Source organism: Aythya ferina (genome assembly GCF_964211825.1).
Source record: "Aythya ferina genome assembly, chromosome: 7".
NCBI classification, from domain to species: domain Eukaryota; kingdom Metazoa; phylum Chordata; class Aves; order Anseriformes; family Anatidae; genus Aythya; species Aythya ferina.
Genome location: NC_140302.1, coordinates 21,667,286 through 21,687,503, shown reverse-complemented (window position 1 = coordinate 21,687,503; position 20,218 = coordinate 21,667,286). Strand labels below are relative to the sequence as shown.

The 20,218-nt window shown below is 34.1% G+C and overlaps 1 protein-coding gene across 3 annotated transcripts in view; it reads right to left on the bottom strand.

The window, feature by feature from the left end:
- IDE (insulin degrading enzyme) overlaps window positions 1–20,218 on the bottom strand; it is a 63,806-nt gene that overhangs the window by 28,375 nt on the left and 15,213 nt on the right. For all 3 annotated transcript variants that reach the window (XM_084525802.1, XM_084525801.1, XM_084525800.1), the window contains exons 5-13: window positions 18,265–18,387; window positions 14,119–14,231; window positions 13,552–13,714; window positions 12,820–12,912; window positions 12,194–12,285; window positions 11,349–11,429; window positions 7,766–7,869; window positions 1,584–1,686; window positions 478–600 (exon numbers count right to left, since the gene is read on the bottom strand). In XM_084525802.1, the coding sequence (XP_084381928.1) occupies window positions 478–600; window positions 1,584–1,686; window positions 7,766–7,869; window positions 11,349–11,429; window positions 12,194–12,285; window positions 12,820–12,912; window positions 13,552–13,714; window positions 14,119–14,231; window positions 18,265–18,387 (995 nt within the window). The remainder of the gene's footprint in view (window positions 1–477; window positions 601–1,583; window positions 1,687–7,765; window positions 7,870–11,348; window positions 11,430–12,193; window positions 12,286–12,819; window positions 12,913–13,551; window positions 13,715–14,118; window positions 14,232–18,264; window positions 18,388–20,218) is intronic.

Genomic DNA, 20,218 nt, shown 5'->3' with positions numbered 1-20,218 from the left:
TAATAAGATTTGCTAAAAATACCGAGATCATTAAATGATGCCTCCAGAAGACCGGAAAGTGATGTTTATGTGTTTACACCTTTCTTTCTCTCCATGCAATTGCAAGCTTTCTTTACTCATAGTTTAAAAAAAAAGGCCTTGTCTACACACTTGATTTACTGAATAGTGTTCAAAAACTACAAGACAGGCAGTCACCCTTCTGCTGGATAAACCAGGTTTAATACTATTTATAGAAGCTGTTAACACACTTTCAAAATGTCAAAAAAGTCCAAGTTGTTTGTGGATTCGTTTTCATAGGAACCCAAGTAGTAACAATCCAAAGGTTTGCATGGATGGACTTTCCATTATCTAGCAATACCTGTAAGGCCTATTTTTGTTGTTTATTACGTTCTGGAATATTCTAAGTTCTGTATTTTAAAAACACACTGCTAACTTCCCAGAAAGTTAAACAGCAAACAGAACAGATAGATACCTTACCTTGACAAGGGCAGGGTACTGTGTCGCATCTTTTTCCAATGGCAAAATCTCAAAGTTAGTAGGAATGAACTCATTCTTCATTGGAAGCTTGAATTTCCCATTCAGGTCAGCATTTTGCCATTTCTAGATAAATAGGAAAAACGATGCAAAATAAAATTTCTACTTATATATATTACTATATATACTCATTGTCTTTCTACTGTAATAGAAGATTCAATAATATGTTCCACTATCTTATGTGTAATTGCTAGCAAAGTAACAGGAAAAGAGGGAAATATCTGAGACCAAATTGAAGTAGGCTATTAGGAGGATGAAGTGCTCAGGAGAATGAGGAAAAAAAAAAGAAAATTTTGAAAGCTGACAGTAGAGTGGAAGTGGTTCTGTGCCTCATTTTTTCTGCTAATGAGAACTCTAAGTGAAGGCATTACACTAAATACATCAACAAAGAACATAGGTATGGAAAAGCTAAAGGAAGTGAGGTGATCCTATGCGATGCCTGTCCAAAGCACGTTGGGCAGGTCTAATATAGCTTTAGGGTGTATTTAGCCATCTCTTCCTAAAAGAAGAAGTAGTGAATAAAGAGATTCAGTAAGGACTTACCCACCTTCACTGGTGTTGTTTTGATTTTTAGAAACTTATTTAATGTTCTCATTTTGTAAGTTGCAAAAATCCATTTCAGAAACACAGATATATATAGCAGTTGTAAAAACATTCCTTTCTTAAATGTTAATGAACCATCCTATTCTTAACAGAAACTCAAAAATATATCAACTTTTTAAAATTTAAAAGTAGCTACTGCATATTATGGAACTTTTATAGAAAAGCTGCATACAGTTTTTAATATAGAGAATAACATTCTCTGTATTAAAACTTTATATAGCTTAAAGCCATTAAAACATGTATGTTCTATGTAATATATGTTCTATGTAATAAATTTGAAATTCAAAGATCCTTGGTTCTCATAATATTAAATGGACTCAATGCATACTTTTGTACTATGTACAGCAAATTTATGTTTTCCCTTCCTCTAAATGTAAAATTAGACTAGAAATTTACCACTGCTTTTCACTTGTAGGTATTGGAATATATTAAATGTTTTAACATGCCTTAATAACTTCATCAGAAATTGCTTCTTGCTTGTACTGTGTTCCATACCAGTCTTCTGTTCGGTCAGTTTTTCCTTCAAAAGACTTGGACACTATTGCAACTCTGAAAACAAAGAGACATAGCAGTTTTGCATGAATATGTTTAAGAAAACAGTGAGCAATTATTTAGAGTGCTATTTCTGTTCCATCATGATAATGCATTTATTTCCCTTGGATAATTACAGAGTACATTTAAATAGCCTGATTTCATGGTTAATCTTAGTGGTTAGTTAAGTATCCATATACTTGCTATCAGCATAATTTAATTTTACCATTTTTTCTGAAGTGTTACAACCTAGAGCTATACACAACTGTTGTATTCAATATACATGTATATTTTATAAGCTTTGTCCTTGTTCCAGAAGACACAAGCAGCAGTACTTGAGATCTTCAGAAAGAACGAATCAACTAATTCAATTTTTCATACCACCTATATCAAAATTCAGAGAAATGGAAATACTGACTATAGAAATTTTATTCCAGACCTAGGGTTTTAGATTACATTATTGCAATTGCACTTTTCCCATTCATAACCTGACTCATGTTTCTTCATCTTGTATCATTCTCATTTCAGACTTACACCTTTTTGTTTATTTATTCATTTTCGAGGATAAAAAAGCAGAAGGATTAATATATTCTATAGTCAATACTAGAGAATTGCACTCTATTAGACACCCAGAGAATCCACCCAAGAGGAGAAATCCAGAATAAAGAAAATTACAAACTTATATTTATTTAGTAGTCTTCATAACAGGTATCAAGCAAATCCCTTGAATTTTTTAACAGCCAACAACATGAAATACTATTCAATAGAAATAAGGAGCTAGCTTTAAAAATAAATGTAAAGAAGTAAAAAATGAAAACAAAGAATTTATAAGAATTCTGAAATTGTTTTAAAAAGGTAGCAGAATTATCTCCTACGTACATTTAATGATCTCTAGATGCTGGATAGAACAGAAACAAACTTTGTCAAATCTTGTGCAGATGGATAAAATGCACATTAAAGCATCAAAGTATATACAATGCAAGTGCTCTTTTATAGCACAATATCTTCAGGCTAAGAACATTCTGTTGTATATTTTTCATGTGTACAACAAATAGGGGCAGGAATCAAAACAAGCATATGGATGTGCCTCAAAATATAGTATTTTAGTTTAGAAATACACTGCTGGAGAATACCCTTAGGGTGATTTTTACAATACATTGAAAAGCTTAAATACACAGAATACTAATATTGTGAACATCTAGGTCCTCATACCTCCTTTTTCATCTAATGTATACATGTAAATGACTAAACGATCCAATAACATTGAAGAAAACAGGATTCTGCTGTATTAAGTTCAAGATTCCCCTATTACCAGAATTTTCAAATGACTGTAATTTAACCTGGGCCTTGCATTTCAAACAGCAGGACAACAGTGGGGTAAAAGATCACTAGACATACAGCTAGCAGTAGATGCATTTAAATGAGAAATACATCTAAGAGCCACATGGAATTGCAAAGACATTCTCTAGCAATAAATTCAAAATGGAAGCAGGACTTGTACCAGAGTCTAATTTTGAGACAATATTTTAAATCAGACACACTAAACAGGGTAATCAAACCTCATGTTTCAGGAATGCAGATGATTTCCTCTGAGTAACCACATGATTAGCATGAGCATGTACACACATACAAATACACAATAGCCCATGCCTCTCTGCAAAAGTTACAAAACGTCTAAACCAGAATGAGAATGTTCATCTCTGAGAGATGTATTTCATCTGTCATTGTAAATGGCAGCAGAAACGGTTAACCTTTTTATAATGACTTTGTATAAAATGGTTTCATGTCTGTTCCAATGTTGCATCTATTGTATTGTTTTGTCATTTGTTTGTTTTTACACAAAAGAAACAATATAACACTAAGTAAATATCCAGCAAAGAGCTAAGCACTTCAGTCCTAGAGAATATTTGTTCTTGCAAAACAGCAGACATTAGCTCAGTCAACAGGGTGAAATCTATTACAGAGACTGTTGTTTTCATAAAAATGAGCCATAGGAATATTCTGTGTTTTGCATTTTAACTCAGACAGCTGGTGAGCAAAAACTCTACCGTGTACAGATGAAGTTGCTAAGAGACTGTAGAAAAACAAAGTCTATTAGAATTTCAGAGCAACCTACCAGGTCTTTCTTCCCATCCTAAAACACAAACAACAAAAGAGATAAACTCTTAAACTAAGAGATTATCCTGATAGAATTCCAATAATCATGTGGACTGAGCAGCAAGACAAAGGTGTGCCGTAACACACAAATGTCTTATTCTGCTGCTTGAGCATCAGTACCCTGGAGAAGGGAATGTAGTGACAATATGGGCACCCATATATTTCCTGTAGGAACAGAAGAATTAAACACATAGAATTAAAAAGAAGAATTAAAGAGGTAAGAATTATTCTATTCGCTCAACGTACAGAAAATTGAATTGTGGAAATTAGCTTTGTAAGAACTTCTGTTTCATGGTATCCTCCTGCCTTCCCTGTACCCCAAGTTACCACTGGAGTAATTAGTTACATGCTGAGCTCTCTCAAAATAAATGCTTACAACCATATGACACAAATTAAAAGGTATTTCATCTGCCTGCACCTCAACCAAAACCAAGCACTTACAGCAATGAACAGCAGGACAAAATAGGGAAAGGGAAAAAGCAGTACCACACGTTGAAACACAGTGCTGTGCAGTTATTTAAATACATCATGATGCATCTTTAAAGCTCCTAATTATTCTTTTTCACTCCTGCGCTGTACTCTTTGGAACTATGAACATCCACATGGTTTAAGACAGCATTGAAATGCACTGGAAATGCAAAATAGGCATTATGGCCTTCCTATAACAAACTTAAACTAAACAAGCACAAACAGAATTCTGAGCCATTCATGAAAAAAAAAAAATAAAGAAAATATAAATGCAATTTACTTCTATATGTACATTCTTGTACATACAAGTGGTTGTAGTTCTCAGTTACTCAGTTATGTTCAATGTTCCTACAAAAAGCAATGGCTTGTGATGGGAAATACGTGAACAAATTGTGATTTTCAAAATGTTTCATCAAATACAATGCAAGAAAAAAAAGTAAGCATACTACATTTGTAACATGTTTATCATCAGGGATGAGCATCAACAACTACACTAAATAACTGTTCACTATCTGTCAAATTCAGGCCCTTAGAAATTTTCTATCTAGGATTCTACTAATGCTTCACTTCAGATATAGAAAAGAAAGGAAAAGGATCCATTTAAGATCCAGTAAAAAACATTCTTTAGTTGCTTAATCTAATGAGTCACTAACTTCTTAAATTTTAATAAGAGCATTTATACTGCAGATGATGAGGAAAAAGATGTATTGGAAATAACACGAAAAATATATTTTTCAGCTAAAATTGCGACAAATACCTTATCTTCACAGATGGCTGGCAAAACCCAATGCAGTTGGAACAAGCAAAAATGATGCTTATATCTTAAGGAGGTTTCTCTCTTGGGGAAATTAAGCTAATAAATGCAACAAATAGCATGCGGGGGCAGGAGGAGAATATAAAAATTTCCTGTTATGGCTCAATCAAATAGAAGAGCATATGGATACTTGCTACCATCTGTGAGTATGGATATTTTTCCATACTTCTTAAAAACACAATTTGTTAAGAAAATAACATGGTCAAAAAGTTAAGCTTTTTTTTTTTTTTTTTCCTCCTTTTTTTAAAGACACTTAACAGTGGTCTTAACTGTGAATACAGCTACCCCAATATAAACGTGCCAAGAAAAGCCCTTGGTGCAGGTGAATTCCAATAAGATTAGGAAAAGCAAATAACAAATAAGTCCATTATAAAAAGCAGTACCTCAAGTCAAGAAAAGCTAAATCACTGCAAGACACAATTTATGCATGGTGGAAGAAAAAAAAAATTACTTGTGAACAATTCTAAAACCTGTGAGAAGTTCAAACTTGAGTGGAATTTCTTGGTAAGCTTTAAGATAGGTATTTGTGTGTTCTCCCTGTTAAATACTAAAATGCATCTTTATATTACAAGTAAGCTTTTGTATCTAATTTTCAAGAACTTAGGCAGTAAACATGAAAATAGGAAAGAGAACCAGGAAAATTTCCTTTAAAGTTTTGCTCATTCCTAATATGATCTCTCCAAACATTCCAGCTTCAGTTCAGTATCCCACACACATTACACGTAGATGCACACCCACATACAAGGATACAGGCCCTTCTTTAAAGGGCATTAATTACTATGGCAACTACTGTCACTGACACAGGCAGCTCCAGTTATTTTATCATTACCAATATACCCCTTGAAACAGCAGGGCTCCATGACATTTGCAAATACAGATCATAATCCAATTTTATCCTTTATCCAATAACTATTTGAAACATAAAGATTTTTTGAAAATAAAGTAAAACACGGCATAAACTAAATGAAATCACTGAAGAAATTTTGTCATACAAAAAAATACAGTGAAGATTCATGCCCCAAATTTTAAGTTACTCACACTAAATTCAGAAAGTTGAAATGCTCTAAAAATATACGAATACTTGCTCACTGTCCTTTTGTATCCAACACTGTCCAAAAGTGTATACAGAATATGTTCAGAAAGAGAGCAAAAAAAATTCAGTATCTTGGAAACATACCTGGCTTCTAAAGCACTCTGACAAACAGATGTTCAAATACACTAAGACTGATATACAGAATCATAATCAACACCTTGTTTCTGTTTCTATACATTTTAGTATCTCTACACAACTTAAATTTAATACTGCAATTTGTTACGATATACACAAAAGCTGTATTAGAACTGCTAAACTGCAAAAAAGAAAATTCAGGCTGTAAAGTGCTAGTTTAATTGTTGACCATGCAACCTTAATTTGCTCTCTGCCTTTCTAGTAATTAGCTTGTATTAAATCATAAACATACATATATACACACATTTAAATATTACACAACAGACAACCAAGAAGCAGTTATTTGATATTGTCTTTTTGTTTTCCTCAATGCATGAGCTGAATTCTCTTTCCAATAGTCACCTCCTTTTCTAAATGAGCAGAATTACTAAAACGTCATTTCCACAGCATTCAGTGTTACAGTGACTAATTTTATATTTTAAAATACCCCAGAAGACATTATTTTCATAGAAAGCAAGCTGAGGCATAAAGAAACCCACATAAAGTACACATTAATTTTATATGCTTATTTTAAGATATTAAAAAAAAAAAATTCTTTGCATTGTATGGCACCTCATAAATTCATTACACACCTTCCAACTACATGGTAGGTCAGGCAAAGTAATGCGTAGTACTGGCCTCTTATTATATAATTCCAGAATATTTCTACTCTTTAGGAACTTAAAGAGAAGTTGTATGGGGAAAAAGGTGAAAATAAGTAAATAAAATAAAATGTACATCTGCAGAAAGTACGGGAAAAAATAGCAAGACTTGGTAAACTAAGTATACCGGGACATTGTGGATGCCTGATCCCTGGAAGTGTTCAAGTCCAGGCTGGATGGAGCTTTGAGCAACTACATCTAGTTGAAGGTACCCCCGCCCATGGCAGGGAGGTAGAACTAGATGGATTTTTAACGTCCCTTCCAACCCAAACCATACTATGATTTTAGCAGCTACAGATGCAGCTATTTCTATCCACTTGAAGCCGATTTTTTTTAAGCGGGTCTGCTAATCTGCATCAAATCTGGCAGCTTTTCATAGGGAACATATAGACAGCAGATAAAAACTTTCCTCTTAATTTCCAGACTTAGCTCAAAATTATGAGTACTAGAGCATTCCATTAAAAATGCCCCAAGAATTTATGATGAGCTATTGCAGTTGAGCTATTCAAGTACTCATTTTCCTAAAAACAATTTCAGTCTGAGGAAGACATCCCACACAGGAAAGATTGAGAGGATATTTTTGTATAAACAGGAAAAGTTGCATACACTTAGAATACTTCTTTTCAATGAGGAGCAGAAATAAATCTTATTAATGCAAAACTACTCTCTCTTTTATAGTAACATTTACTTTGGAGCTCCAAGAACCACCTAAGAATTTGTGTTTCCACTAGTTCATCTGCTCTCTTATAATATTTGTGTTAAAATACAAGTTACTGTAGTTCAACTTACCGAATGTTTTCTGGTCTCAATTTATCCAGTACCATCTCTATTAAATCAGGCCTGAATTCTTCAAGCAAATACTCAGCAGCCAATACTTCTTCTATAGGATAATACTAAAAGACAAAGCCCAGACACATGTAGATGAATTAAACAAAAACTAAGCGTGAAAAAAATGGTTTTGCAAAAGAAAAAGCAGAGATTTCTGGTCACTAAATCTGTACTGACTTCATACTTTCAGATTAGAAGTGCATAGATCACTTTAAGTCCCTCTCTCAAAGAGAAACAAGACAGAGTAGCACTCTAATTATGCAGATAATATTGTTTCCTATACCAGGTGCATTGATATACTGCACATTACTATACTTTTAGTTTGAAATATTGCATGCTTCAATATAAAAAGTCGCTGATCTTTAAATACTGTTCTGAACTGACGTAAAAATAACATGGCAAATGCTGACCCCTGGAGGATATCTTTGAAGGCAGAATACCAAGTGATCATTAGAGTGCATTTGGGAAAAACTAAATGTAACAAAACAAATGAACAAGTTTTTTGTTTTTTTTTAGGATTCCCTAATAATTCAGTTTTTAAAACACTAATTTAAAGTGTCTTTCAATTATTTAAAAGCATAATGCTGATTTACACAATTTTTATTCTAACGTTTTTTGTTTAGGCTTAAAGTGAAAGTCTCTAAGACTTTCTACAAAACCTTCCAGGTGTACACATAGTATGTTTTGGGAAGAAGCAGCAGACAGACATGCTAGGATCCAACATAGGAAAGACAGCTCTTTGCGTGAAATCCATCAAATTGATTCAACTACACATTTTTGCTGTCATCGCCAAGAACTTCCAATAACAAGTACACCAATAACAAGAACTTCTTGGACGAAGTATCAGTGGAGCCTAGGCAACTGACTTCTTGTCTCCCAAAAGAGATGCTTCCACTGCCTCACTGTGCCAGGCAGCTCTGAACCTTCCTTACAGCTTTTCCTTGAAATGACTCATACCTTTCCCTTATTTTTTGTGCACTTCATTGCAAGGGACCCAAACAGTACATTTCATCAAATTTTAAGACAATAGAAATTAAGCCCCATTTCTAGAAAAGCAGACAATTAAAAAAAAAAAAAATCAAATCAGATTTCATTTCAAATGCATAGAATATACTGCCTTTTCTTTTTCATCTAGTTATGTACATTTGACTACAGAGTAGCTGAACTATTTACAATGAATTATGTGCATGCCCAACTGTTACTGAACAAGTTACTATACATTTGAAAAAAATTAATATGTACCTTGCCTCAGAGTTTCATTATGTAAGAAAAAAAAATAAATAAATAACTTTCACTCCTCTGAAAGCGATTAGTGGGGAATACAGGAAAACTTCCAAAACCTTCTGCAGTAAAAAAATATGAGGTAGCCTAAACAAGAAGCACCAAGCATCATTAGCATTTTGCCATACAGCTATACAGCTTTTTGACCAGAATTACCTTAAGATGGTTTTCTGAATTATATACATTATACACAAGACTACAGTGGAATGACTTCCAGAACAGAGTAACTGATACTGAGCATTTTGGAAAAGAGAAGGACTGAGGTGAGGGAAAAGGAGTAACAGAAAAACAAACAAACAAACAAACAAACAAAAAACCACACACACAAGTACAATAAACCAAACCTGTGTTATAAAGCATTCAAATGTTAATGCTGTCAAATATATCAGACAAGAACAAGATTGGAAAGGTCTTGTTCAAAACATCTGTAGTAGACCAAAGAACGCTCATTTAACTGAATTCTGCATAAAAGGCTAAGCAGACCATGCAATTTGAAGTGGAGATTTAAAGAAACCTATGTACTTCTAATCTGAAATGACCAAGGTAATACAGATTTAGTGACCAGAAGTCTATGTTATTATTACCTGTACAAAATACAAGCCATACTCTGCTCACCAACTGGAATTAAACATAACAAAATTTATCACTTTTGTTTGTTTGTTTGAGCAGAGGGTTGAACAAGACTGGCCTCCAGAGGTCCTTTCTAGCTTCAACCACTCTGTGATCACTTTTTTGAAAATCTATTTTATTTTACTTACATTATGGTATGACCTAAATTTATCTACATACAACAATCAAATTAAAATGAAAGTTTAAAAAATGATACAACTAAGAAAACAGAACAAAACAAAAAGGGCATAGCAAACTAGGGAACAACTGTCTTTAAAATATCAAGCCTACACATGACAAATAGTGAATGTAATTTGACAGTGAGACTTTAGTGGTGACTCATTACACCACCACAAACGTGCTTTACATAGGAACTTCTGATGAATAGTAGTCTTTTTTTTTTTTTTTATCCTTTTGACAAATATGTAACAACTTATGACATTACATTTGCTAGTGCTAATTTACACGTAGGTTCTCCTCCAATTATTAAAAACACTCTGTACTCATAAGAAATCATCAAACTATAGTTCCAGCTTGAAGAAGCTTCAGAGCATAAACTTAGTATGACTCAGAGGAAAGCAAAGAGAACCAGAACAGTTAGTTTTCTATTAATGTTTAAGCAACTAATGGAAGAATCAAAATTACCATTTATACTGCAAAGAGTATCAAAGGAAAAAACACTGTTCTGAATTGATACCCTGCTGACAACTTCCTGATGCAATTTTTGGAGCCAGTAATCATAACCAGGACTGATCCAACGAATACAGACCACTAAAAGACCGCTTTAGAAGACAGACATAGTACAGTTCTCAAAGAAATTTCATGCATTTTTTAGAGCAAAAACAAAAATAGCAGCCAAAATAGGAGCTCCATTAAATATTCGTTTAAATGTTGTCAGTTGTCTTTTAGTAAACAGAAAGTCAATTCTGAAATAAAGGACTTATTTTAGACTTTACAAATCAAAACTGTAGGAGCATATACAGGAATTCCTGCAAAGAAAGAAACAAACAAAAAAATCTAACAAAACAATTAGCTGTGCAATAGGAAGTGGCTGCAATTTACAGATGTTGCACGAGTGCCACAAAACAAAAAGAAAACAGGCAAAATCTTCCTTCAGTGCAAAATGAGGGAATTGGATTTTGGAAGTACAAAGACCAAGTATAAGCTACATGATACTTTCACTACCAATATGTAATCCACATTAGAAGATTCAACCATTTCTGATCTGCTATCTTACTGCAGTAAGCAGAAATGCTAGTTTTATTCCAATATTGTTAATTAGAGAAGCATTTAGAAACATACTACTTGGACTTATGATAGAACATTATTTCAGTAGAACACATATAGCTTTCAAGCTGGGCATGGAATTACATGATACATTAAGAAATACTGAAACAAATCAAATAGCCAACTCCAGTTACTGTAAAATCCGTTCTATCAAGTGTAGAAATAAAAAATGGTAGTGTGAAGGAAATGCAATTTAGCAACCACCAATGGTAAGAGCTATGCAGCATGATAATAACTTCTTAAGTTCAAGAAGTGCAAAGGAACTTTGCACATACTCGTATTTATTCAGTGTATGGTTAAACATACTGCAAAATTTTAAATGCTAAGACATACTATCCAAAACAAAATAAAAGAAAGTATCACTTACATGCAACATTCCTCCAAGCTTCGATGTATAACCTCGTGGTCGTTCTTTATCTTTAAATCTGAATGCCACAGCATTTAGATCCTAGGAAACAATTTAAGAAGGGTTGAAAAGCATATATCAAAAACTGTTTTAAGAATAATTAATGGCTACTTTTGTTATATCCATTTTATAGTACCATTCAATCTGAGACAAATACCTAACACAAGAGGTTTCAGTAATATTCAAGTTGCACAAAATTCATGAGCAACATGTGACCATCTCACAACATGAAGTGTTATTATTAACACCTTATTAGCAAAAAGCTCTGTGCTGAACAAAAATTAATGTCTTGTAAATCATGTTCATCATAGGAGAGCTGTCCCAGAACTCACGGGACACCAAAGACGGGCAACGAAGCTGGTGAAGGGTGTAGAAAACAAGTCTTTTGAGGAGTGGCTGAGGGAGCTGGAGTTGTTGGAGGCCTTTTCTGACCTGAATGATTCTATGATTCCATGTATTTGAATTTCCTGGTAATTTGAGAACACCTCTACTTTAAGTAAAACAGTAATGTTCCAGTGTCAAATCCTTGAGGACAGGGTAAGAAACTTCTTCCTGTGCCTTCATTATGCTGTAATGCAATGTCAACTCATGGCTCTGTAAGAGCATTTCACATTTACATTAAGACATATTCTCAATGTACACATTATTTGAGCCACACCACAGAAAACACACCTTTAAAGTTAAGAAACTCAGTTACCACACAATTGTTAAAGACTACGTCCACGGCCATGGAAAAAGGTCCTAGTTATAATTCAAAAATTTGTAAAAACACTACTACTGCATATTTCGTGTACCAATCACTGTACCTTGCACTCTTGGAAAACCCATTCTTGAGGTCCTTCTGTACGTAGTTTTTGAATATACTGAAACATGTGCAAAATAATATCTTCAACATGCACTGGAAAGAAAAAAAATGCTTGCTTAATCCTACACAAAGAAATAATTCTGATGAAAACACGTAAGAAACTTTGTATTTTGAATTACATTCTGATACATCGAGGTATTTAAGTATATTTACAATCCCACTGAAAAAGTTAATACGATTATTCATAGACATGAATAGTGCTTAGGTCCCCAGCTAATTCCGAGAACTGCTTTGAACATGTCATACAGTAAGATACTGATTTACAGTATAATTTAACTCGGATCTAAATCTTATGAATAAGTAGCACACAAAGGTATTAACAACTTTTCTTCTAAAGTAGTTTACTTTAAAATACTAATTTAATTAAATACTTCAATACTACCTCAAATAAATTGATTTATTGTGTTAGATGAAATGTGTTAACATACTGGGATCCAAAACCAGAATAAGAAGTGAATTAAAACATACTGTTTGTCAAGTTATTAGGACAATTACTCTCCCTGGATACAAACACAAGCCCATCAAGATCAGGACTAACATGGAATGCAGAAACAATGCTTCACTTACAAAGTCCTTCCTCTGTCAAATCCACATTAATGATGAAAAACATGAAACCTCTCGCACCTTCTTTCTGTCCTCCAACAAGAGTATATACCCATCCTATAAAATCAAAGAAAATATTTTGCATAAATAAACCTGTAAAGGTTTATACTACTTTCTTAGTATGCTTTAGCAACATTACCCCCGCCCCTCCCCCCCCTTCCTTTTTTGGGCATTTTAACAACATTACACGTTCCCCTTCTCTTCCTTAGCATCTATAGCAACAGGGCAAGATAAACATCTGACCTATCTGATTTTGTGCTCATGGTACTAGAACAAACTAAGTATCACTAGGTCACCAGGTAATTTATTTCTATTTGGAACACAGTAATATAATGAACAACAGTGAAAAGTACACTCTGGTACTCTTCCAGACATCAAGAGAGCTGACAGTAATCTAGCTCAGTGACAGAACAGAGACAAGATCAGTACAGCAAAACTGCATGTCTCTCTAAGCAGGGGTGGACAAAGAGGAGCACAGAAAAAATAGTAGCATCAATGGTTAGGGTGTTTGTTAGTTATTCATTTGTACCCACCACAGAAACAAGAATAAAGTGGGAAATAATTTACAACTCAAATTACTCATGTTGCTGGGAACTTCAAATTTAACTTACAGAGATAAACTATAAATTAAACATTTAAGTTTTCAAGAGTTGTACAATTAACTAATTTTTCATTCTTTATTTTCAAAGGACTTACCTTTGGCTTTAAGCTCTGACAAAAGACTCCCTGGGCCTTCATGCCCAATCAGATGACCAAGATAATGGCCAGGATTTGATTTATAGTACTTCTGAAGGTCTGGTATAGGAAACGTGACATAAAGATTTCTGATGTCCTTAATAGGCACCACTTTGTAAAGTTGCTGAAGGTGAAAACAAAAAAGGAGATCCATAAACAAGCAGACACTCACCCAATCTCATTTATACGTTTCAGGAGCACATATCATACCCCCTTCATGTGTACACATTTTATTACATAACATCTAAATCAGATTGAAAGGTAAATGAAAAATAGGGGAACACTTGAGGCATTCATGATGCTTAAACATAGAAATAATTATCTCACAGTTGCTTAAAGGAACAACGAAACGTACAAACTTTATCGTAAGCTGTACAAACTACACATTCAGGCAGGTGGAAAAATGAGAACACTGACACAAAAGTAGTGAAGTGCACAATGTATCACTGTAATATACAAACTATCACTTAAGGTATACATTCCTGACAGAAGATACATCTCTATACCTACCTACATCTCTATACCTACCCGGAGATGTTCTTCTTGGAAAGGATGTTCAGGAAACTCTGGTATAGGGACATTTTTATTCTCTACTTCTGAAAATAACTTCACCACTAAGGAAGTTAGCTCATCCAAGGATTCTACAGTAAAGAAACATTAGAAAAAAACAATCATTATCTGAAATTTCTAGCTAATTTGGATTTTGGATATTATCTGGAAAACATGTGGATTATATAGAAAAGTAGTTTTAATGATACAACGATTGTTATTTTCCAAAAGGAAATATATATAATGCTAAGGTTTTTAACAATAACATGCTATAAGCATCATGGTTATTAAAGGCAGGCTTCAACCATGATTAAAATAAATCCTGTTAACAGGAAAAAAATATCCTTAAAGTGCACTGATGAATTCAAGGTGGAACTGAAGAAGAGACATGTCAGATGTTGAACATTACAAAAATAAACATTTCACAAAAAGCCTAAAGGAGATGGAATTACAGTTGCTAATTTTCCAGAGGAAAAGCATATTTGTCAAAAGATGTTCTTTGATCTCAGCTAACCTCCAATACTTCATACACACAGAGAGCCAGCATCATCTGTGCTCAGTGCCTCATAATTTCATACACACATCTGTGACCTGTTTAAGCATTTGCACTTTACATCCATTCTAGTTGCAAGCCTTGACTAATACTCTTCAAATATGATAGGAAGACCATTTGGGGAAAGTACTTGCTGTTGTGCATGAATTTACCTGAATGCATCTATACAGCTGATATACTGCCTTCAAACTAGCCATCCGCTAAAACATGCGCTTTGGAGCACTTCTCACAGTAACAAGAAGATAAGAGATTCATCCTTCAGATTTTTTAGCACACATGTTTCAAGGAAAATTTGGGGTTTCTGGAATGTCTCAGAGTACAACTTCAATCCTTGAAAGATTTCAAAAAGTGGTCACCTTGTTCCTCAAAACAATCCCAGTTAGATTTAGAAAGGGGAATCTTTCCTGTCCGACATAAATTTGCTCCTACATGAGTTACTCCTGACAGAGTGCTGCAGAGGAAAAAAGCCAGCATAAGCCAAGATGGATCACTGTACACTAAGATTTTGTGAACTGCACCTAATTCTGTTAAAGATTCATATTTTTTCAATCCCCATCAGAAAAAGTGTTGAAGACTGCATCTACAGTATGAGATAGTATTGGGCATTACATTTAATAGGTGTTGTTAATGCCTTTTCAGGCTTAACCCTAGCCTGTAACACTAAAATAACTGCAGAAAGATACAGGCTTGCTTCGTTAGAAGCCATTTGAGGCTCAAGTTTGCATTTTTCTATGCTAAAATGAAAACCAGCTGACACCTATCAACCTGTTACCCTGTTTAATTTGGCCACAGAAGACAAAAAACTATTATTTTCAAAGAATTACTTTGACACTTATTTTTCCCTCCAAAGTTGGCTTCTTAGTTTAAGGAAGGCATACAATGCATTACTGCCACCTCTCTGGCAAATCCTCAATCACAATTATGCCAAAATTACATTGTGAGGATAATAACTCTAAACATCAAACGAAATTTTCCTCTTTAAGCAACAAACAGCTTCACAATAATATTTCTGGTTACCAGATATAGCTTCCTTATAAATCAATAAGTACAGTGCTCAGCTACATTGAAATACAAGAAATCTGAATTCAAGTTTTCCTACTCAAGTCTCTGTGAAGCTAAACAAAAAAGCCACCCCAAAATGGGCATCAAAGAACACAATCATTTAAGTTTCAGAACTGCTGTGAAGGTTTTCTTTAGGACTAATTTCCAGTTGCCAGGGTGATTCTTACTGAAAAAGTAAGAATTTAAGAGTCTACATGGGAACTGCTGTACTGAAGTTGTTCCGTGATCATTCAGTGAATTTTGATTTTGATTAGGTTTTGTTTTTGCTGGGTGATTTAAAAAAAAAAAATCTTAAGACATTTTAAATTGAATTTCATGATTCAATTTCAGCACAGTTTTATTTTGAATATTTATAGGTAATTAGCAGAGATATTCTGATTCTCTCACCACTTTCCACAGATGTACATTGTATATTCATTTTACTTATATATAAGTGGTGGGAAAAACAGACAATTATGAGGCTGCACAAAGCTTATTTCAGAAGTTGTTGTTTCCCCCCCAGCCCTGTCAAAAAAAAAAAAAAAAAAAAAAAAAAAAGCATTTGCATAATTCTGCTGCTTGAACAAATAATAAGAGTGAGAAATGCTATGTCTCTTTTCAGGGAAAGTAAGATGCAAAGTAAGATGCAACTTTTTCCCAAATAACACTTCACACTTACTGTGACAACTACTTAATTACGATGAAAATGTGTAGTTACATATCCTCTTGTAAACAAGAAGACTGACAATAAGCCTGCTTCAAACAAGTAACAAAAAGTTACTTTCAAAATTTTATTTATTTTACAAAATTGAAAGGAAGAATCCCAAACACTGATATTTCATAGGCTCTTACTTTTTTCTGAATATTGATCTATACAGGGGTAATTCATACGGAAGAAATTAACTGCAAAAATCACTAGCAATAACACCTAAATTAAAGATTTTTACAGGGATTATTTTATTATACATGTATACGCATATGCCTAAATACGTACATAAATATATGTATATATACACATACACATATACACATTACATATATATAAACTGAAGAAACGTTTGAAAGCAAAACTATTTTCTGCATTTTATTGGTATCTGAAATGCAGATTTTGTCTGTCCTGAAGACTGCCTGTACAGTCTTCCCGGACAGGAAGAGGAAGAGAATTAATTCAATTGTTATCGACTCTGATCAATACCTACTTATCTTCAATTAATAAATCAATACCTCAAAGAAAATAAACAGCTCCTTAGACAACAACCTTGCTTCCTCAATGACAAAACAAATTTGTATACATACTTCTAAGCTCATAAAGCTCTCTAGAACAAAAGTAGTTTTTTTTCCTCAGGTAGAATATGCAGAAGAAAAAAAGAGGAGTAGAGGGAAATTCCTCCTTCAAACATAAATAAAAAATATTTACAAATATTTACAGGCTGTCTTCATTAATATCACAGTGCTTAATTGCATAAAGTTTCCACTGCTGTTAGGAGAATAAGCAAGGCATTCTCACACATAAAATATATCTAACCCTTGTTGTATTACATAAGTACCTACTAACAACATACCTGATCCTACTCCTTAAATAAAATTCTAATACATTTTACTGTGCAACCTGCACAGTAAAACAACAAAAAAATCTATGGTATTCTCATCAATATATGATACTAAAGCAGATGAGTTCTAATAATAATACAACTTGATAGGAATTAGGGAGCCTGGTACTGATTTGACAAGGAATATACACACAAAAGTTGGATAGTTGGATTTGGTTAAGAACTATAAGCCTCATGATGTCTGCCCATCTTAGAATCTACAAGAAAAGGAATTACTTATGCACTATGATTAAAATGATATAGATATGCTTTGTCAATGTGCTTCAAATGCAGTGCCCTGTGAACAGGGGGCTGTAAAGAAAGCTTTCCGCTTTTCTAGTAAATGGTATTCTATTCATCCTCACCATCCGAGCATTATTGTAAAACACTCATCTATCAGCATGCTTTCAAGAAGCAGTTTTCAACGCACTGTCATTAAGGTTTTGGCAAACCCTTATACAATCTTGACCGAGGAAGGTCTTAAGCAATTGGAATGTCTGTTACATTACTTCAGGAGTAAACTGAAGTAAACTGAAGTAAAGGCTTATCTCAGTGTTTCATTACATTCATCCTTTGATAACACGTTAGTTTTTGTAGTGGAAGTATGTGCAAGTCTAAAATATGAAAACAATATCAAAAGCCCTCAAAAACTGAAAACAGAAGTGTCAGTCTTCATAAGAAACACACAATGAGTGCAACTGAGGACTCGATAATGAATTTAAAGTTTTCAGCTTAGTATTGTAAGCTTATAACTTTTAAGTTTACACACTGTGAGTTGGTTTGGAGACTTCACCAAACGAAACAATGTTTGGTCAGCTTGTACAAGCTTTGCTTTCTTTCCCTTTATAGATTTTCAGATTTGCATACACTTTGTTTTCTTCTCTGTGAACATAAATGTATTTAAATTCTTAACGAATTAACAGAAAAACTCTGAGCTCTCACCTCTTCCTAAGACACAAATAGCCATTAAATTTGATGAATAATAAGTAGAATGGAACTTCAATAACTCTTGTCTTACATCTATTCCTTCCTTGGTTGGTCTAGTTTCCAGAGTGAGTTTGTTCCCTGTAACATAAAATAAGAGTTAACAATATAGCTTGTTGATTACATATATACTTACGGTTTGTGAATTTACAAATTATTTATATGTATATGAATCTGCTCTTTTTAAAAAGAACTACTACACATAATAACAGGAAAAGTGGATTAATATTGTCTGTTTTCATCAGAAACAATAAATATTTCCTTTCTCAATCTGCATCTTCTTCAAGAATCCAGGATGTTTCAGCCTTCCAAATTATATATAATTTTTTTTATTTGAATGGCTATTTCAAAGCAATGCAAGTAAGCCTAGACTTTAATTCAGAAAAAGGAAAACTTTTCTCTTTGTAGGGTGTTATGTTTTGGATTAGGATGAGAAGAGTGTTGATAACATGCTCATGTTTTAATTGTTGCAGAGCAGTGCTTAGACTAAGCCAAGGACTTTCTAGCTTCTCTCTCTGTCCTGCCAGCAGGCAGGCTAGGGGTGCAGCAGGAGCTAGGAGGGGACAGACCCAGGACGCCTGACCCAAACTGCCCGAAGTTTCCATCCCATCTGACATCATGCTAAACAATATATAAGGGTGGCTAGCCAGGGGGAGGGGGAGCGGACTGCTTGGGGTTAGGCTGGGCATCAGTCAGCAGGTGGTGACCAATTGCACTGTGCATCACTTGTTTTGTACACATTATTATTAGTAGTACTATTACCATTACCATTATCATTATTATTATTATTATTATTTTCCTGTCTTAATAAACTGTCTTTATCTCAACCCACAGGCTTCATTCTCCCGTTTCTCTCCCCCGTCCCAGAGGGGGAGGGTAAGCGAACGGCTGTGTGGTGCTTAGTTGCCAGCCGGGTTAAACCACAACACACAGGAATCACTGTATGAAATTATCTGTGGCACTGCACGCCACAAATTATAGCCTAGAATGCTAAGACAAAGTGAAGTAGTTACTAATTTCAAAATGCAGTTTGTAAATTGTGACTGTTCAGCTTCTGCTTCACAAACAGCTGAGCTGTTCCTGCAGTATGGGAACAGGATTAAAGAGGAAGAGAACCACTGCAATTGTTCCCTAAATAAGCCATATTTGCAGCACATACCAAACTTTCTCCATTAAGTTATTATCCTGTTCACCAGTGCAATCTTTACACCAAGCTTTCAATAATTTACTGTGAAGAAATACTCCACACTCGAGCAGAGCAAAATTCTTATTTAGTAAAATGCAAGAACTGGAAACAACAGAAAAAAAAAATCAGTCTACAACGAGTATGCTTGATTATAATCAACTTCACTCCATTACTACACAAGCACATGAAATGGTCAACAGAATCTCCAGACCAGAACTCTAATACTCTATCTGCTAACTATGAGATGAGGAACTCCCTGAAGCCAAAACCAGATCATTTACAGAAAAAGCAGAGGATAAGGAACAAGATTAAAACAAGGAAACATAGCAACAAAATTTCCTTGCATTTACAGGAAAAACACCAAGAGTAGGAGAAAACACTGGAAATTTTTTTCTTGTACACAAATACGCCCAGTGCACAAATGCTACTATTACAGATACACGTTAATACAGACCAGTGAGGCAAAACTAGCTACATAAAAAATAAGACAAGTATATTGTCCAGATATCTGGTGATTAGATAGAAGTGTAATTACAACTGTAACAGCCAACAATACATCATACAGAGAGGCTGCCTGAATCAAAATTTTACTTTGATTTTCTAGTTTCACACATTTGTTAGTAAAAGCAATGATTCCTAGCAAAACCTAGGATGAATATTTAGGGCATTATGATTAAAATAGTTTGTCAATATTCCTTCCCATCTTTAAGCTGCATCAGCTTGTCA